The sequence below is a fragment of the Barbatula barbatula genome (assembly GCF_947034865.1).
Source record: "Barbatula barbatula genome assembly, chromosome: 17".
NCBI classification, from domain to species: Eukaryota; Metazoa; Chordata; class Actinopteri; order Cypriniformes; family Nemacheilidae; genus Barbatula; species Barbatula barbatula.
The window spans coordinates 2,562,359-2,581,888 of NC_136780.1; the positions used below are offsets into that span (position 1 = coordinate 2,562,359).

The following is a 19,530-nucleotide window of genomic DNA, read 5'->3' on the forward strand; positions in this document are numbered from 1 at the left end:
TATTGTTTGCATTCTGTTTTGTTTTTGTACTTGTTATTTAAGCATAATAAAAATACAAATAAAATAATAATAAGTGGGGATTGTAAACGTCACAGTACGTGATGAATATTCACGAGGCGTGCCTTCAGCGTAGTAGAGTTCGTAAAAGGAGTTTCCTCAGGTGAGTCGAAATCGGTGCTGTTACACACAACGAAGCCGCACAAGAGCTGTTTGTTTGAACCGCCTCACAGACTCGCTTTGTAAAGGTAACGTAATCATTTTAATTCGTTTTTATCATGTCGGCATTAAAACAAAGGCGCCTTGTTACTTTGTAACACACAGAAGCTTATGACGTTGCGTTACTTCTTTGACCAATCCGCGGCTCGAGTGTTCGACAAGATGTGATTGTATATTTAGGTTTAAAACTAACTAGGGTGTGATCAAATAAAGGAGTCGTTTGCAAATTGTTTCAACGTTAGATATAGTACACGAGTGTTTGACAGGTGTGAGGAGATATTGCAAAATGGTCATCAAAGTACAAAAACAAGTGGCACTTCAAGTGTGATACATAGCGGAAGACGTGTTTATCGGATGTTATATATGTATGTTTTAAAGTACCGTACTATGTGACGAATGATCCCATCATCTTTGCACTTCCAATGCATTGTTGTTTTGTGAGGGAAGGGTGCTTCATTTCCTATGTTTCTTTATTGCGCAGTGATCGCACGTCTGCTGTTTTGTGTGGTTGTTCATTGCAGAAAGATGTGTTTTGGCAGTTCATGTTCTGTTCGTGGGTTGTCGGGCAACTTATGCAGTGTTTGCAAATGGAAATGTCACACAAAGTCTGTTTCCTGAGATAAAAGCCCTCGTATGGGTGTAGAGTTGACCATACATGCGCATTCAGTAGAGTTGAGTACCAAGGTACTGTCCTCGTACATTATGACTTGCATCTTGTGAGTTTAAGGAAAATACAATGTTTCGAAATAGAAATGTGCAGGGGATTTCTATCATGATCATGATCTGTGTGTTATATTAGTGTTTACTCTTCTAATCCTAATCAGAGAACTTTAGTCTTTGTTCACGTATATTTCTGACTGTGTTTAAGATTACACCATAAACTTGCTCTTATTAATACGTTGGCTTTGAGTTTGGGATTTTTATGACCTGACACACATCCGTATGACACGCTCTTATACATCTAGATCTGAGGTCTCAAGCTCTGATAAATATGCAATCTAGACTTTCTTGTTTGTTTAGTCATTTGATAAAAGCAGATAAACTATCAGAGATGAATGATCCCAACATGGACTGAATTTAACATGATCCGCTTCACACACATTCTGTGTTGTTTTTTAAAGGGGTCATATGACGCAGCTGAAACGAATATTATTGTTTGTTTTGGATGTAAGGGAATATGTCAAAAACGCTGTATTGTCCACATACCGTGCATGTTTGTGTCTCCTCTTTGCTCCGCCTCTCTGAAACATGCAGATTTATTACAAATCTCATCGCTTTGAAAAGCGAGTTAACCAGTGCATTGTGATTGGTCAAATACTGCAAGGGTGTGGCAAATGCAACGCCTCTTACCATATTTGGAACATCAGGTTCCAAAGCAGTAGTACTGACAGGTACGCCCACCTTACTCGTGTTTACATTAGGGGCGGTCTTAGTATAATCATACCACGAACTGACGTAGATTTGTGGGGGTGTGGTCACACGAGTCAATTCAGGCGGGTCTGGGTGAGCATTCGCTTTTAGATAGAATGCATCTTTCCTGCCGACACTTTTATTTTTGCAATTTTACGTGTCTAATACATGCATGGGCAACTTATAACACACCAAAGAAACGTATTCGCACCATATGACCCCTTTAAAGTTATAGCAAGGAGCGCTCATGAGTGTTTGTGATGATAACATTATTATATAATTCATATGATTGCAGGTCTTTATAGTGCAACACATAAAACTCAGTTTTATACTTAATGTATACGTTATATGTGCATTCACTGGAGCTTAGTTGGTAGGTCATGGGTTCAGTTCCCGAGTAAGTCACATATTGTTGTCACAGTGAATGTTATATTGTGACACAGTAATGTTAGGAGTTAAAAATAATGTGCTCCTAAACTTTTGAATTTACATTTACATTTAGTAATTTAGCAGACGCTTTTATCCAAAGCGACTTGCGCAGAATTCATGGAGCACTTTAGGCTGCATTTGCACATAACGGTGTAAATGAGGTCAGTTTTCGGTCACTTTATTGACAAGGTTTTAATGCCACAAAAATAAAAGGAGAATGCAGCTAAAATATTTTGAGACAAAAAGTTACAATTACAAGAATAAAGTTATATATCAGATTAAAGTCGTAATTTAGGGTGATGTAAGAAACGAGCAAAGCAAAGCGGCTATCGAATTGTTTACACACTATAAGTAAAGCATAAGAGTTTGCAGATTTGTTCTCGTAACTTGTGAAAATATGACGACTAATCTCATATTGGTATTAATGTTGTTCTTGTCATTTTTACTAATATGTTTAACACTGTTTTACGGGTAGTTGACAAATAAACCGTACACGTGTCCTATGGTGCGACAGCAAAACATTTGAAAACAAACTGTTAATAATATATAAAATGGCACGAGAGGGGTTCATCTACATTGTTAGTTCATTTGTTTTTGGTTTGTGTTATGGTTACTGCATCTTTTATCTGTGAAAAATATCTTTGTTCAGTCGAATGCCCAACATCTGTTACCCATAACAGAGGCCTTCACGAGCAAACAACAGCAAGCCCAGCATGCCGTCAAGTGATTGGTTAAAAGCAGCAGGCTACCGTTTGTTAATGCGAACAAGACTTTGATTGTTTATTTCCAGGAATTGTAAAATATTATTGTGTGCGTTTCATGCTGTGTTATCACAAGACATCCAGGAAGCATTGCAGAGTTTATTTGAACCATTTGTTGGCACACAGGATGCTGATTACAGGGTGCAAACATAAAGTGAAGCAAACGTCTTGAAGTCATGTGCTTTTGTGGTCATGTTAGTGCGGTTTCAAAGGACCGTATGCCACCTCTAAAGGATGCTGAATTCTGTTGTTTATCACACTACCAGTGTCATACTGTGGGTGTGATGGGTTCAGCTTGCATTATTTAGCATTCATAACTTATTACCAAATTACATTCTGGAAAAGTCCTTGTTATAAGGCAAGCATCACTATTTCTTTACCTACATTTATCAAATGTTACCCTGTGTAGTAAACTTGTCTGATGACATTTGTGCTGTTGACATGATTTCTCACCTCATCTGTAGCTGAGAAGTGCAAAAAAAAGATCACATCCTGTTTGCAACCATTTTCCAATGAGGGTTATAGACTTTAAACAAACGTAAAGGTCTTAAAGGTATAGTTCATCTTATGTTTAACCTATATATGACTCTTTCTTTTGAGGAGCACCAAAGATGATATTTTGAGAAACGTGTCATTGGTTTTGTATCTACTCGCAGTGGAAGTTAATGTTGTTTGTTTGGTTACCAAGATTTTTCTAAATCTGTTCTTTGTGTTCTGCAGAAGTAAGTCATAACAGTTTGAAATGTCATGAGAGTAAGTGATCAAATATTTTTGAGTGAACTAGCCCTTTAATATCCATCATGTGATGTCAATGTGTAAGAGGTATTAAACAGAAATGTATTTTAAACAGGGATGTCACATGAAAGTGTCAAAAATATAGTAGCTGAAAGTAGCTGTCAAAAAATACTAACCTCACTATTCTTTGTATACTATGCTAGGCTTTAATGGACTAGTTTTGATGCACTTATGTATTTTGTTGCCTATTGTTATAATTGCTTCCAATGTTTCCTCATCTGTAAGTCGCTAAATGACTAAATGTAAATGTATGTCAATAGGATTGAAAAGTCTACTAAAATGTTGGTGGAAAATAATGTAGTTTAATCCAAAGTCGCATGTTGTGACGTCACTGAATACTGTGTTTTGAAACTACTTTTGCTTTTTATATGTGGTGGATTGGTTTGAATGTGATTTTTGCTTGTTTGGCAGCTTGTCCTACCATGAAGTTTCTATTGTGCGAAAGAACTGAGTTTTAAACATTAATGCTTTGTGAAAACTGTCATTCATGCTTGCTTGATGGTTTTTGCATGATCAGTTTTGAACAAAACACAGACATATTTTTATATAGGGGAAGCACATGTCAAGGTTCAGATGACAGTGAGTGTTTTGTCTGAAAATAGTCCTGCTTCAAATAGAGTGATGTAAATTAGTCACATTACAACACGGCAACGTATTCCGCCGTGTTTAATATACTCCGATAAACCTTTCACCCTTTAACCTCCTTTATGATGGTAGATCATAACATGTAATCTTATTGGTGCGTGTTTTGTGAACTAGTCTGAATCTTCTTAACTGTCTTTAAAAATTACTTTCTTAAAACTTTCACCTCATGTTGTAATATGTCTCAACGCCAGTCTTTGTGCACATACTTATCTGAGCTGTACGTTGTGGTTGACACGACATCCTTTGAGTTTCAGTAAAGGATGTTTCTCATTTGAAACTCATTTGCCTGCATTTGTTTCTGTGTCGTGCCTGTTGTTTTTAGATTTGTAAAGAATGGTTTGACTGGTTGAATGAAAGCTTGACGTTAAAACTCTAAGGCAGAGTCAGTGAATAGTCGACTATTCTATTCAAAATCCCTCTGTTAACCTTCTTTTCTTCGTAGGTCGTCCAACCGGCTCTAGTAGCTTCTCCTCACAATGGCAAACCAGTCAGACCCTGTGAATCCCAGCCATGCTCTCTTTGATCGATTCGTCAAGGCCCAGACGTGCAAAGAGGCCCTGCAGAACTTCAGCGAGCTCTGTCGCCACCTAGAGTTAGACCCCAAGGACTACAAGCACTTCTACAGCAAGCTGAAGGACAGACTTAACTATTGGAAGGCCAAAGAGCTTTGGCAGAAGATAGACAAGAGAGCCGCACATCCAGACTATGGACAGGGTCAAGTCTGTCGCTCAAACAAGGTACAAATGAAAATCACAAGTCCTTATCATTAATGTTGTCTGTAATCTTTGCGAGAAGGTCAAAATGTCTTTTTGTGTGTGTCAGTGTTTAGTTTTGGGTGCAGGCCCCTGTGGTCTGAGGACTGCTATCGAGTTGGCATTGCTGGGTGCTCAGGTAGTCGTACTGGAGAAAAGAGGCTCTTTTTCCAGGAATAATGTTCTGCACTTGTGGCCCTACACCATCCGCGATCTGCGAAACCTCGGCGCAAAGAAATTCTACGGAAAATTCTGCACTGGTACCCTCGATCACATCAGTAAGTGTCTTTAACACCAAAAAGAAACGTCTAATTTAATATTATTTTGCTTTTTTTATGAGAAATACATTCTTTGCCGAACCTCCTAGTTGTTATTACTGTCATTTGATTTTTTTTTTTAAATAATAATAATATTTATTTCCCTCACACACAATAAAATCAGTACAAAAAGTTTATTTATTTACTTATTAGTTTCTTCATTTTATTGTTTATTTTTGATGTATTCTTTTATTTTTATTTACTGTATGTATTTATAATGGCGTCTACACTAATGGACAATAACGGTATGTTTATTTTATGCTCAGACGCTGCAGTCTTACATTTGAAATGTGTGGCGTTTCACATTTAAATACATTCGATATTTAAGTTTTGATTGGCTTTCAACGATTTACGTATCAGCTGGAAAAAAGATTACATTAATGTTAAGTTTCCTCAAAAACAACGTCCCTCTCTTTTATTATTTATTATAGTCATGGTGTGAACTCTTAGATTTAGAACTAAGCTTATCTCTTATAAAGATCATTCTTGGTTTGATGCCTGTGTTTGTTCAGGTATCCGTCAGCTGCAGTTGATTCTCCTTAAGATGGCTGTGCTTTTGGGTGTTGAGGTTCACACAGGTGTGGCTTTTCAAGGTCTGCTCGAACCATCTGGAACCACAGGTATAAACCAACAGTATTCTGTTAAAATGGATCTTTTCAGTGGTTTTCTTCATCACCGTGGATGGCACATTTGAGAGATGCCTGAACTCATGTGGTCTTTCTTTCACACAGGATGGAGAGCGGATTTGTCGCCAAAGTCCCATCCAGCTTCTGCGTTTCAGTTTGATGTTTTTATTTCAGCCGCTGGAGGCCGATACGTGCCTGATGGTAAAAACAAACGTACACAGACATGAGACAATTCTGTAAATTCTGCATTGCAGTGGCGCAGCGACTGTTTTAAAACACCTCGGGCCTGATGGATAGCATCTTTATGCTAAATGTACTTTTTATAAAGGCAATTTTGTTGATACAGGGTATACATTTTTAGTATTTTAATTTAAACGTTTAGTATCTTAGTATAAAAAATTCTACGACACTCGGTGTATGCACACTTAAAAGTTTGATGTATGAAGAACATTATTTACGATGTCAATTTAACATTTTGTTTGTGTGTTCTTGGACTGTCCTTTTTAAAAATCTCTGTCGCTGTTTCGTGTGTCTTGTCAGGCTTTAAGATAAACGAGCTCAGGGGACAACTGGCTATCGGTATCACGACAAACTTCATAAACCATCACTCTAAAGAAGAAGCTCAAGTGCCTGAGATCAGCGGAGTCGCACGGATATACAACCAGAAATTCTTTAAAGAGCTGCAAGCTGAGACGGGTACGACACACACACATCCTCTGATATCTGTCCTTCCCCGTCAGAATTCTTCCATTATCTCATATCTGTCTCTCCTCAGGCATTGATTTAGAAAACATTGTCTACTACAAAGATGACACGCACTATTTTGTCATGACTGCAAAGAAGGCCAGCTTGTTAAAGAAAGGCGTTATAAAGCAGGTAACAAACACACACAGATATACTCCAGCCTTTGACATGCTTAAGAGGCATGAGGGTGAACAATTCAGACATGTTTCAACTGATTTCCAGCTTGTAAGCTTACAAACACATTTGTGTCTTCACATGTTGTTCCTGGGCTCTCTTGTGGTTGTTTTCTCACAGGAATAACTGTAGAGTTGCTGTTTGTGTTCTCTCACAGCGATCTGTATTTTGTAGATCATACGGTTGGGATTAAACAAAACTATATTAAAACCCTGCTATAGATTGGTTCGTCCCACCCAGTGTTTTGGGGTCTCGCACTAATAAAGTTCAGCTACTAATAAACTATTTATCAAAAATGTGCAGTATGTCGTGGATAAAATGTTGATCAAAAATGTCCTCCTCAGGACTACAGTGACGCCAACCAGCTGCTGGCACCGGCAAACGTCAACCAGGAGGCTCTGCTTCAGTACGCCTACGACGCGGCCGACTTCTCCACAGAACACATGCTGCCGGACCCGGAGTTTGCAATGAACCACGCGGGCCAGCCGGACGTGGCAATGTTTGACTTTACATCCATGCACAGAGCGGAGAACGCTTCTCTGGTCAGAGAGAGGAAGGGAAAAAGGCTGCTCATCGGATTAGTGGGTGACTGTCTGGTCGAGGTGTGTTTGTCTGGAACATTTCTGGACATATTGTATACTTGTTGAGGTCCAAAATTACATTTTATGTCTGTGATGGAGACCGTATGGTGTGCTTGAGGAAAAGGGTTGCAAATGACTCTGTAAACAAACAGTTTAGCGTTTTCTCTTTCTTCTAGAGTCATTTGGCAAAAGTTAAAAATAGCTTTTAATATACATACAAAAAGCTTGAGCATTATACACCATACATTGAGTTCAAAGGTCAGCTGTCCTCCATCGAAAATCACTTTTGGCCGCTATTTTATGTATAAAATTACATTTGCACTACTGGTCTATCAGTTTTGAATCCCACTGTATATTTCATATCACTGTTTTGTCTTTATTTATATCAGCTCGTGTAGAGATGTATCACTAGCTTTAATCTTTTCCAGCCGTTTTGGCCTCTGGGCACTGGGATCGCTCGTGGTTTTATGGCTTCGTTTGACGCTGCATGGATGGTCAGAAACTGGGGGAAAGGTCTGCCGCCCCTGCAAGTTCTGTCTGAGAGGTATAACCAACCGTTTTACCTTCACCATATTCGTCATGAATGCTTATTGAAAGCGTTCCCTTTATCCACAAAAGTAGAACTTCAATGAGGAAGAAAATGACAGGATATGTTGCGTAAATGTATATATGAAGAGTTTATTTCCGCCATTCAAATTAACATCAATCAAACTGCAGTAGGTTTGTTTTGATTTAAGCAATATAACTCCAAAAATACAGCTAACTAACACAATAAAACATAACATAATACAATTAGTTTTTTACATTTGTTGTCATTTTGGAAACAAACTCTTCATAAACCGTAATGTATCAAATAATCATAAGAATACTACCTATAGTTTAGGTCGCTGTGTTTATATTTTACAGGGAGAGCGTGTATCAGTTACTCTCACAGACCACCCCTGAAAACACCAGCAAAAATTACCAACTATACAGCATTGACCCGTCCACACGTTACCCAAACCTCAAGCTGTCTATCAAACCCAAACAGGTGATCAGACACACACACACATTTACTGAGTGATGTAAATATAGACTATCGACCATAGACGTATATTGTTGTCCCAAGATACGTGTTTAAAGGTAAACGCACCCATACATGTCTGTTTGGTCATTTTGCAGGTCCTCCATTTGTACAACATGGAGGAACATCACGATGTCAAGAAACCCACTTTAAAAACGAAGCCCAAAGCAGGTAAAGATCATAAAGTACCATGGCGTTTCCATTTCAGTTTATAGTAATTGAGCATTTTGGAAACGCTACATTTTCCTTTAGTCTATAAATAAGATTGTGTAGGAGAGTGAATGCATGCAAACACTGGGTTAACAGTGAACTTAAGAACTGATTCTGTGTGATTCAGAGTCCATTAGACGTTTGGAGGAGTTGCTGTCCTGGTGTCAGAGAAACACAGCCGGGTATGACTGCGTGAAGGTGAAAGATCTGAGCGAATCCTGGAGGTCTGGCGTGGCTCTCTGCGCTCTCATCCACCACTTCAAACCTGAACTTCTGTAAGAGGAGGAAAAACATAACTCCAAGATACTTGTGTGGATGAAGAGAAGTGACCTTGTAAAAGCGAACCGAATGTCTTTTTCAGTGAAATGTCCTCTTTGGATGAATCTGATGCCACTAAGAACAACCAGCTGGCCTTTGACCTGTTGGAGAAAGAGTTCGGCATCACTCCTGTCATGCGTGCCGGCGATATGAGCGGCTGCAGTCAAATTGATCAGCTTGCAATGGTGGTGTACCTCACGCAGATCCGCAACGCCCTCACTGAGAAAGACACGCCGGCAGGTAAACGAAAATAACACCAAGTCCGTCGTTTTTCAAATCCATAACACCTAAACATGTGCTCAATACATTATACATTATATATAGTCAAAACTATAGTATATGTAAGCATTTAGTATATGTGGGTTAACAAGCATATTCATAAGACCTTAAGGTATGCCAGAGAAACCTCATTATGTCTCATCATTTACTCATTGTCATGCCGTGGCAAATGTGTATGCTTTTGTTTCTTCAAACATTTATATTATATATAATAATCTTTTTTACAGTGTACATATACTACACATAGATGACGACATGACGTCAAATCTCATTGGTTCTCCTTTATATTTTGTTATCATATTCGTTGGTGATACGTGAAGTTATTTGCATGTCGACATATTTGTATTTAAATATCAGATACTCTAAATAATAACAGTAGCCACATTCTCCTGAAATCACTGCAGCTGTCTCTTTAAGAGATGTTCCCAGCATGCACTGCTGCGAACGGGCAGTAATCTGCTGTCTGACAGCAGAGTCTGCAGCATCAAACGCTCTTCGCTGCTTAGAAATCTGCTTTATATCGGTCGTACGGTGGGAGTGGCTCTGATTCCACCGGGGTCTCTGTATTCTGCTGATCCACACGGATCACAACACATCTCGTGCCGGCAGCGTTCAGAGTAGATTCAACGTGTCAGACGTTGTGATTATGGGGGGATCTCACGCAGATGAGCTTCTGGTTGAGATGTCACGAGTATAAGCTCTGGATGTGTGTAATGTGGGGAAGGGGGTGGGGTCTGATACGGTCCATCGGTAACGCAGCAATGTAAACCTCATTCTGAATGTGACAACTCTTGTCTGTTCCGGTTTACTAGGTAGGAAATTATTTATATGGAATCGATTTTTGCTTCGCTGTATTTAAAATTCACGGATTATGTTTGGATTTTTTGTGTTGATGCACGTGAATTGCATTTTTTATGTTGCTGTGAAAGAATTGTTGAATGCAAATATTGCAACCTCGCAATTTTGAAGGTTGGAATATTTACATTTAAACATTTTCTAGCCTGTAATATGCACACAAACTAAATTGTTGTGTATTAGTTTTATGATTTGATAATCTCAATTTAGTACATATTTACTATCACTGTAGAATTTAACAACAATTAATGTTTATTAGTTTTTTTCCTTCATTTGTATATCTTTGCTACAATAATGTTTTTAGATTTATGATTTTTGTCACATACTCAGTTACATAAATATGCAATAATTTTATAGAAATATACTGTATATATTTAAAATACACTTTACATAATATACTTTTAATTTTGAAATATATTAAAATACATTTTAATATGTATATATTTTAAGTAAAATGTAATGTATACATATATTTAGCACAAAGACTAACAATGTGAAGAGAATCTTGTCTACACAAAATAAAGTGCTGTTTAAAATAAACCAAATCTAAAAAGTGGGTTTATAGAATTGAATATAATTCTGAGGGTGTCAAATTTTTTGGTAGATTAATTTCTGTGATCACTTTCCGTTTGTCATCACCTCACTCTTCTGTAATCCTGTCTGTCTTCCTCAGATCCTTCGAACAGTCTCCCGCGCCACAACAATAGCCTCTCTCTCTCCAGAACCCGATCGGCTGTGTTCTTTCTCAACAAACTCAAGCACAACTCCCTCCAAAGACGCAAGGTAGGCAAACCGATGCATTACATCAGCAGATCTAGCAAAGGTCACGCGTGGCGTGTTGACTTCAACGGAGCGTGAAGTCACGTGCGATGAGCTGTGTAGTAACCAACCACAAGATTAAAGAAAGCATCGAATGCCCCTGTTACACACACACTCTTGCAAAAGCCAATTACAGCCCCAATGTCACCACGATGACAAAACGCATTGCGAAATAAACGAGAGCGGAAGCGGCACACAGGCCGGAGAGACGCAAGTGTTTGTTTGCCGTTCGTCTGCAGTGCAGGATGGAGATTAAATCATTGTTTATTTCTGCCATGCTGTCGGCACATTACGCAACCTGAGCTGTAAATGAAATCATGCGACCTGTGTCCCGCAGGAACGACTGACATCGAGACAAGGATCAGGAACGGAGAAGATGAAGGAGAAAGAGGAAGGCAGTGAGGTGAAAGAGTCTTGCAGTTTCTTAATAAGATGATGCAACACCTTTTTGTTGCGACGCTGTGAATGTTAACATACAGTAACGCGAGAGATCCTAAAATGGTTTTATTTAGCCTACTTCAAAGAATTAAAAATTCCTTTAGGTTCTTATCATTGTTATTAGTTGACGGTTTCGAATAGAAATAAGGTAAATATGGTTTTATAACAGTTACAAATTGCAGCTTTAAAATACATAAAATCGTTACAGCGAAGAATGATCTGGTAGTATACAGTACATGTTGCCAGATGTACTATAAATGCTCTCCTCTTCCACAGCCTGTGACGTCCATGTCGTCTCCAGATACGAGCTGCAGCGAGCTCTGTTATTTCTGCCAGGAGCGTCTCTATGTCCTGGAGAGAGGAAGCGCCGAGGGAAAGTTTTTCCACCGGGGCTGTTTCAATTGTTATAGGTGCGATTCTACCCTACGGCAGGGCGGATACACCTTCCACTCCAACACGGGTGAGCACAACCCAAACATACTCTGATCTCATATCAAAGGACTTTAACACTTTGAGTCTGCAGATATACTTACGGTGTCTTATTCACTGAAATGTTTACAAGTAGATTTGAACGTTTATATCGGCATGGTCGTGCTGATAGTTGTTGTGTTATCACTTATATAGTTTACCAGACAACAGAAAGTATGTAAATAAAAATGGAAAAGACCAAGAAGTGTCTTAAAAACATCTTGAGTGTAAAACTACGATCTTATGGCACAGATTCAGGGTTTAACTGCACCCTTATATTCATACGTTATAATTATTTTCATTGTGTAAATATCATAGAATGTCAGATTTATATTAAAAAATGTCGGCTGTTGTAAGAACTGACGTCACGTTGAATATTACATAAGCTGTGCGGAGTGCTGTTTTAATAGGTCACAATTGTAACCTTTTAATAACGTCACAAAGTGACATTTAACAAGCAGCGAAGCTTGTAGATGTACTTTCTTTCTTCTGCCAAACACAAACGAAGATATTTTGAAGAATGTAGGTAACCTAACAACATCGACCCCTATTGACTTCCATTGTATGGACACAAAGCCACCGAGACGTTTCTCAAAATATCTTCTGAAGAAAGAGTCATATATACAGGGTTTGAACCACATGAGGGCGAAACGAAAATGATGAGAGAATCTCTTTAATCCCTTTTGATATCTGTTCGCACCCGTCGCTATGTTTATTATATAACCTAGCTATGCATGCATAGCTCTAACACATCCAAACTTTATTTATAAAGCACATTGAACCACAGTTCTGCGCGATTGAAAGCAATATAAGAGCAAGGATTCAAATAAAGGATCTTACATCATATCTTTTACAGCTCAAACTGAAGGTGTGACATGACAGCAGTGTTGTTTATTTAGAGCTCGCTGTTTAATGTGAGATCTGATGTGTCCACAGGGAGGTTTTACTGCGAGCTGCACGCAGAAGCTGAGGATGAGGAGGATGAGGAAGCTCACCGGGCCTCACAGGTATGAAGAGCATTACAGCTAATGAGACCCTTGTTTTACTCTCTGATCTCTGCTGTGATGTTGCTGGGCAGGATTTTTATTTTGGTGTGGATGTTGGACTGAGGGCACAGTACGAACATATCACCTTTATTTATAAGAAATATACAGCTGCAGCATACATTTAGAGACCACACCACATTTTTATTGAATCATCTTTAAAATGTATTTAATGTAATTAACAGAAATGTGAAAGACTGAGAGGATGACATGAAAACTGTGATTAAAAATCTAGGTCATCACATAGAAACAACAATTTTTGAACATTTCCCTAATAGATGTAGAAATATGACTGTTGTATTGCTTTAAAATGAATCTGAACTTGTTTTCTTTGAAGTATTTGAGGTCTGAAAAAATACTGAGGATCTTTTCTGTTATGGTGACCTGTTTTGCCTGTTTTCATTGTCTGCAAATAATTGCAAAAAGAAACAATGTTTTGAGTTGAAACACGTGAGAAATATTGTTAGTAGTTCACAGAATAAAACAAAGAAATGATTATTTGACCTAAACACTTCCCTATAAATAGAAAATTCTGAAAAACTAAAAATAATTGTGAAGATCTGTTAATTTTTTCCATGGCTGTTCATCAAATATTACCAATACTACCACGTGTTGCCGTGTTTTTTGGACACTTTCATAGTACTGTAACTGTACGATGGAGTAGTATGTATAAACCTTGAAAACCAAACGCCATAAAAACATCAAACTAAAATAACCGTCGGATAGCAATAATGTTGCGTGGTACCATTAAAGTAGATTTTTGTACAGTTGTTCAATAGGACGTTTCGTTTTTGGGTCAAGCATTTTATAATAACTTTCATGAGTCATTTTTAATAGTTCATGTAAAACATGAATATTTATGAAAGCATATAAATCAGTGTTTCTTCACGTTTCTATTTCGGTTTAAGTAATGAGCTGTACTGAACTTGTTATATAATATAATAGATGTAGTCTAACGTTACAAATGAGTTGATGCTTTAAAAAACAAAATCCGGTATGTCTTACATGTACTTTCAGATCTGAAATACCAAAAGTTACGATTTCATAGGAAAGGTCCGTTCAACGCATGTAAAGTAACCTGAAATTGTATGTTTCAAACAGAGATCGCAATAGAGAGGCAAACGTTTGCCTTATAACATCCAGAAATGTGTGCATTCATGTCCTTGTCAATTTTTTTTTTAAGCCTAATGCTGAGAATGGCATTAAAGAGAAAGAGAACGACGAGCGAACTGAATCCCCTCTGCCACATAAATCGATCAGGCGGAAAGGCTCGTATAAAATCTCTGTTGATCCGGACTTTGAAGAATCAACAGAATGCTCAACCCATACAGATCAGGACGACCAACCATCATCTGACGAACCTCCAGAGAGCCTGCCGGAGTCCACAGACACCGAGAGCCGCGAGGCTAACGGCGCCTCACCCGTTCCAGTGCCGGCCCCTCGAAGTTCCAGAAAACCACTGTACCCTCCGCTCCCCAAACCTCGCACCGTTCATAACGTAGTTCCCCAAGACCTCGAGAACCAGGAGACGGAAGAAACTCCATCATCTGGGGACAAGAACGGTCATCATGACCTCACGCCCGACTCTAAACCCAAACAGTCACTACGAAAACTTCAGCTGAGCCAGGACGAGAAGACCGGCCTTCTCAACCTGAGCTTCAGTCAGGACTCGGACTCCGAGACGCCCGCTTCTTCTTCTGCTGCGTCAACCTCGTCTTCATCCAAGCAGCATGAAGGAGGTGAGGAGGAAGGTTACTGGAGCGGAGGAACCGCGGCAGGGAAGAGACTACGAGAGCAACAGAACCGCAAATGCGTGAGGAGGAAGAGCGAACCGCCGGCCCCCGTACGATCACAACACGGCAAGATCCGTTCCAAATTCTCACCCTGGAATCTGTCATCACCGAGGCTGCAACAGCGCTTTAGTGTGCTCCGGGTCGGGCCCACAGGTTTGATATCCAATGCTCACTAAACCTTCTTAATCTGCCAAAGTATCACGTTTACATCTGGTTTAGTGTTTTGTCCTAAGTTTTGTGTGAATTGCCTGACCAGGACAAGCCCAGCTGGAACATTACGTATCAGAAGATGACGTCGGAGTTGTGGACGATGATGAGGAAGAGGACGATGAGGATCTTCAAGCCGAAGATCATTTTGTGGATTGCAAGGTGAAATTTTTGTCACATTTGTGACTTGGTCCACATTGTAGCTTAAAGGAACAGTTCACCCAAAAGTGAAAACTCCGTCTTCATTTACTCGCCCTCAAGTTGTTTCAAGCCTGAATATATGTTGTTGTTTTGCTGGGAACATGGAAAGATATTTAAAAGCTATTGACTACCATAGTAGGAAATAAATCTAGTATGGGATTCAATGGTGCCCCAGAATTTTTTGTTTCCCATATTCTTTAAAATATCTTCATTTGTGTAATACATAAAAAAGGACATACATACTGAAACAACTTGAGGGTGAGTATATGACAGAATTACATTTTTGGGTGAACTGTCCCTTTAATGCCAGATCATGTCTAGACCGTTAGTTCAACAAAACTAGTTTGTGAAGATGTTAGCCGTTTCGCCCCATCTCATATATACTGCACTATTTCATGTGTCCGCCATTTTGTTGTGTGGTCTGAATTCTGAGTGAACAACTAATTCCCTACATTCGTTCACTACTTTTTACCCACAATGCATTCTGATTTTGAGATCAGATGTCCACTCGTTCACTCACTATTTCCCGTGATACAGCGCGAATGAACCGTCTGATTAGAATCAGCTGGTGGAGAGTGACTGCTAATGCCATGAATGCACGTTTATACCTTGATACGTTTATACTTTGTTCTTGTTGACACTTAATTACTACTTTTTGAGAATAAACGGATTAAATGAATGTTGTAGACAGCGGTGGTTTATTTTAAATCTATCAATAAATGTAATAAAATAAACGTTGCAAACAGTTGTTTTGTTCTCATTTTAATTATACATTTTTAATAAAGTGACAAATAAGTTCAAAATTTACTTGACCATTTTATAAACAATCCATAAAGCCACAAAGGTGTAATATAAGCGTCATGACGAATTTATATTATAATTTATATTACGTCAGTGTCTTCCCTGTGTAGTGGACTATTTAGCGTTCGCAATATAGGGAATAGTGAATGAGTGAACGAGTGAGCACATTCAGACGCAGCTCAAGTCTCTAGTTTTGTGTGACTCCATCATGTGTCTCATCGTGTGTGTGTCTTATGTGTTCAGGGTGCTGATTTTGAGATTTCAGAGGCTGAGAAACGTGACCTGATGAAGATGAGAACCCTGGAGCGCAAAGCCAAGATGAGCGAAATTCAGCGCTTCCACCAAGCTCAGGTGAACAAACCTGTTTTATCTTTATCATTCAACACAATCCAGTCTGTGAAAAGTCAATCATGCCGGATTTGCATTTTTGTAATAACTCGGACTAAATGAGTGGGTCAAATTGACTGATGGTTAGAAGTTCGCTCTTCTGGTCTCTTAAAATACTATAATGGCACAAAAACAAGTAGCGTCATTTGATTTCTTCGCTCATTTGTCATTTTGTCCTGGTTCTGACGCACATGCAGACGATTCAGAGGAGACTGGAGGAGATCGAAGTGACCTTTAAAGATCTGGAGGACAAAGGAGTGGAGCTGGAAAGAGCTTTGAGAGGAGAGGCCGGTATGAGCGTCTCATCCATCTACTGCACAAACTACAACAAACTTTCCAACACAAACCACCTGCACTATAAATCAAAAGAGAATAGTGTAGTATGCTATAGTATATACCATAGTAAACTAGTGCATTTCCTTGATTATAGTGTTTAACCATAGTAAATACTTCAATATATTTATGTAGGTAGCATACTACTATAGTAGACATTAATAATATGTAGTCACAACAATTTAATACCATTTTCTGCACTAAAGAACGGGCAACATTTAACAAAACACAATTATCAATAAATGCCATTAATGTCATAATAACCAATGTTCAGCAGGTGAGCTAAAGCAAAGATTAAACCAAATAAATGATGCACGCAAGTCGGACACAGGTCTGTTTAACCTGGATGTGTGTTTAAGGTTCAGGCGACTGCGAAACAATAGAAAACTGGATGGAGCTGGTCCAGGAAAAGAACAATCTTCTCTCCGAGGAGTCTGATCTCATGGTGGCGTAAGTCTGATGTTTATCAAAGCTCTGCTAGCGCGTTTCTCAGGTGCAGCGTTTTAGTTTTTGCATCTGTTAAGAGAGAAACACACGTGTCTCTTTGAAAACCTGCTCGTCGTCTTGTTGCCCCTGGCAACCTCTCTTCTGCATGTCTTTGACAAGCATTAATGCTTCAGATGATGCTTGGAGTGGCCTCGTTTATTTAAGCCGACGCTTTGCATGTATTTAGCATATATTTGCTCTGCGCATTCGTCTCCTCGGTGTTAAACGTAATTACAGGCTGTGCTCACAGCGGAATACTGTAATTCATTTGTGTGATTGGGGTTTTTGTTTTTCAAAGGTCCCGACAGCTGGAGCTGGAAGACAAACAAAGCATGTTAGAGATGGAGCTACGGAAACACATGGAAATGGATGGTGCGAAATTACATTATTATAGATTTGTGCTTTATTACAATATTATTGAATAATAAATGATATGATGATTAGTAACGCAACGTTTTTTTGAGTGTATTTATGCAGGATTTTTATTTCGTTGCTTATTGCATTCTCTTTAAACGTCTCAACTATATGTTAGTAGTTCCCACATGAAGAAAATACTGTAGCGTATTTTATTATTTACTATAGTTGACCGTAGTAAATAAAGTAGTAAACTGTAGCATATTATAGTAATGACAACACTTGATATTGTATACTGCAGTATTCGTATATATGTTAAATGAGTAAACTGTATTTAATACTGCTGTATGCTTTAGTATTTACTATAACTGTAACAATATATACTTCGTGAACGGTTGTAAATCGTAGTACTGTATACTTGTTATTATTCCTTGAGCATACCACAGAATACTATAGTATACACGCTTACAATGTGTAGTGAGTACTATATAGTATACTATAGTATTATGTAGGTTTAAATATAGTGAATTGATTAACTTTACCTTTATCTTACTGTAGTAAATACTAAAGTTTACTATGGAAAGTAAAACACTATAGTATCTAAGAATTGTTCTACAATTTACTATAGTGAATAAATACTAAAGCGTACTGCAGTATTTTTCATGTGGGTTATATAACATGTCCATGATCTCTTTTTTTCCCCCAACACATGGATTTTCTTTATTATTCATATTGATGTATAAGGACATGTGTTTATTGTTGTTTTGTTTGTGTGCAGACTCTGAGAAGAGCCCTGAGATGCAAGCTCACGAGGAGCAGATCCTACAGGAGATGTTGGATGTGGTGGACATGAGGAATTCACTGGTGTCCTTCCTGGAGGAGAAGAGACTGAAGGAGCTCGACGAGGAGCCTCTGGGAAATTCAGTAGTGGAATCCAAGAGACAATCGACTGCTGGATCGCAGGTGCACTGGGCCTGATGGACCCAAACGCACACACATCACACATCCGAGCCTTAACGCACTCGGATATGTCATGATTTACAGCTATTACATAATCACACCTTGTGATGTGCCGGCGTAGATGCACACGTGGCACAGCGAAAATGTGTTTCCTTTTAAACCAAAGACATTTCTGGAGGTAGAACCGTCATCCGTCCACAGGTGTGGATTTGGCACTTAACCCTGAGAAACGCAGGTGCCAGACTCTGTGCTGAAACACGTGGATTATGAAAACTGAAACTGCACAATCGGGTCGACATTGACTGCTCGGACACAGACTTGCATGAGACTTCCACAAACTCGGGCGTCGCTGTGAGAGCTGACTGCCGTGTAACATTTGACGTTTACATGTACGTCTCATTTTTATAAGAGCTGTCTATTACGTTCACAATTGTTAAGTCCTAAAGATAGTAAAACAATATATCGACATGATGTCATGTTCAGCATAAATGGTGAAAACTGATGCCGCACACAGACGATTTTTTCCATCTTCAACAGCACTTGCATTGTATGATCAGGAATGTATCACAGCTTTGCAACATAAAGATATTAAATATGGGCTTTTGTGCAATGTGCTATGTATTTTCCACACACATTCTTGCGATATTATCATCAAAGTTCAAACATTATTATAATTGATTGTTTTTATATTTTTTGCATGACCACAGTTTTGATTCTCAGGGGTGCAATATGTGTGCCTGGCTTGGTCTACATATATATATATGTATATGTATATATGTGGGATTCTGTATAATTCCATATCTTTATTTAAAAAAAAAATATATATATATATATACTTTTAAATACTTAACAAATTCGTTTTAGTGATCAAAAGGGGCCAGGACTGAACTCGACTCGGCCTCCACATACACCATAGTATCTCTGCGACACAGTACTGAAATACCCATAAAGTAATTTATTTGATACTATGGTACTTTCATGTGTTTGATAAAGTGACATCTTAGAGACACTGATCATTTAAAACTTGTTACAAGGGAAAGTAGCCGGTCATGTTTTGGGTACAGT

The 19,530-nt window shown here is 38.6% G+C and overlaps 1 protein-coding gene across 1 annotated transcript; it reads left to right on the forward strand.

Moving 5' to 3' along the window:
• The first annotated feature begins 129 nt into the window (after positions 1-129).
• mical1 (microtubule associated monooxygenase, calponin and LIM domain containing 1) lies at positions 130-19,274 on the forward strand. Its single transcript, XM_079478426.1, has 24 exons — positions 130-245; positions 4,699-4,993; positions 5,079-5,286; positions 5,838-5,945; positions 6,057-6,152; positions 6,492-6,647; positions 6,727-6,827; positions 7,214-7,471; positions 7,879-7,994; positions 8,357-8,480; positions 8,612-8,684; positions 8,851-8,998; positions 9,085-9,281; positions 10,849-10,958; positions 11,332-11,397; positions 11,709-11,892; positions 12,837-12,907; positions 14,127-14,889; positions 14,993-15,105; positions 16,189-16,296; positions 16,530-16,623; positions 17,025-17,115; positions 17,450-17,523; positions 18,284-19,274. Exons 2-24 carry the CDS (start codon positions 4,733-4,735, stop codon positions 18,481-18,483), a joined length of 3,720 nt encoding a protein of 1,239 aa, XP_079334552.1. The 5' UTR covers positions 130-245; positions 4,699-4,732; the 3' UTR covers positions 18,484-19,274.
• The last annotated feature ends 256 nt before the right edge of the window (positions 19,275-19,530 follow it).

Excerpts from the sequence above, each read along its gene's own strand:
- mical1 (XM_079478426.1), top strand. The coding sequence starts at position 4,733 with ATGGCAAACCAGTCAGACCCTGTGAATCCCAGCCATGCTCTCTTTGAT. Across the intron at positions 8,999-9,084 it reads CACTTCAAACCTGAACTTCT|TGAAATGTCCTCTTTGGATG; the intron begins GTAAGAGGAGGA and ends TGTCTTTTTCAG. Across the intron at positions 11,398-11,708 it reads AGAAAGAGGAAGGCAGTGAG|CCTGTGACGTCCATGTCGTC; the intron begins GTGAAAGAGTCT and ends CCTCTTCCACAG.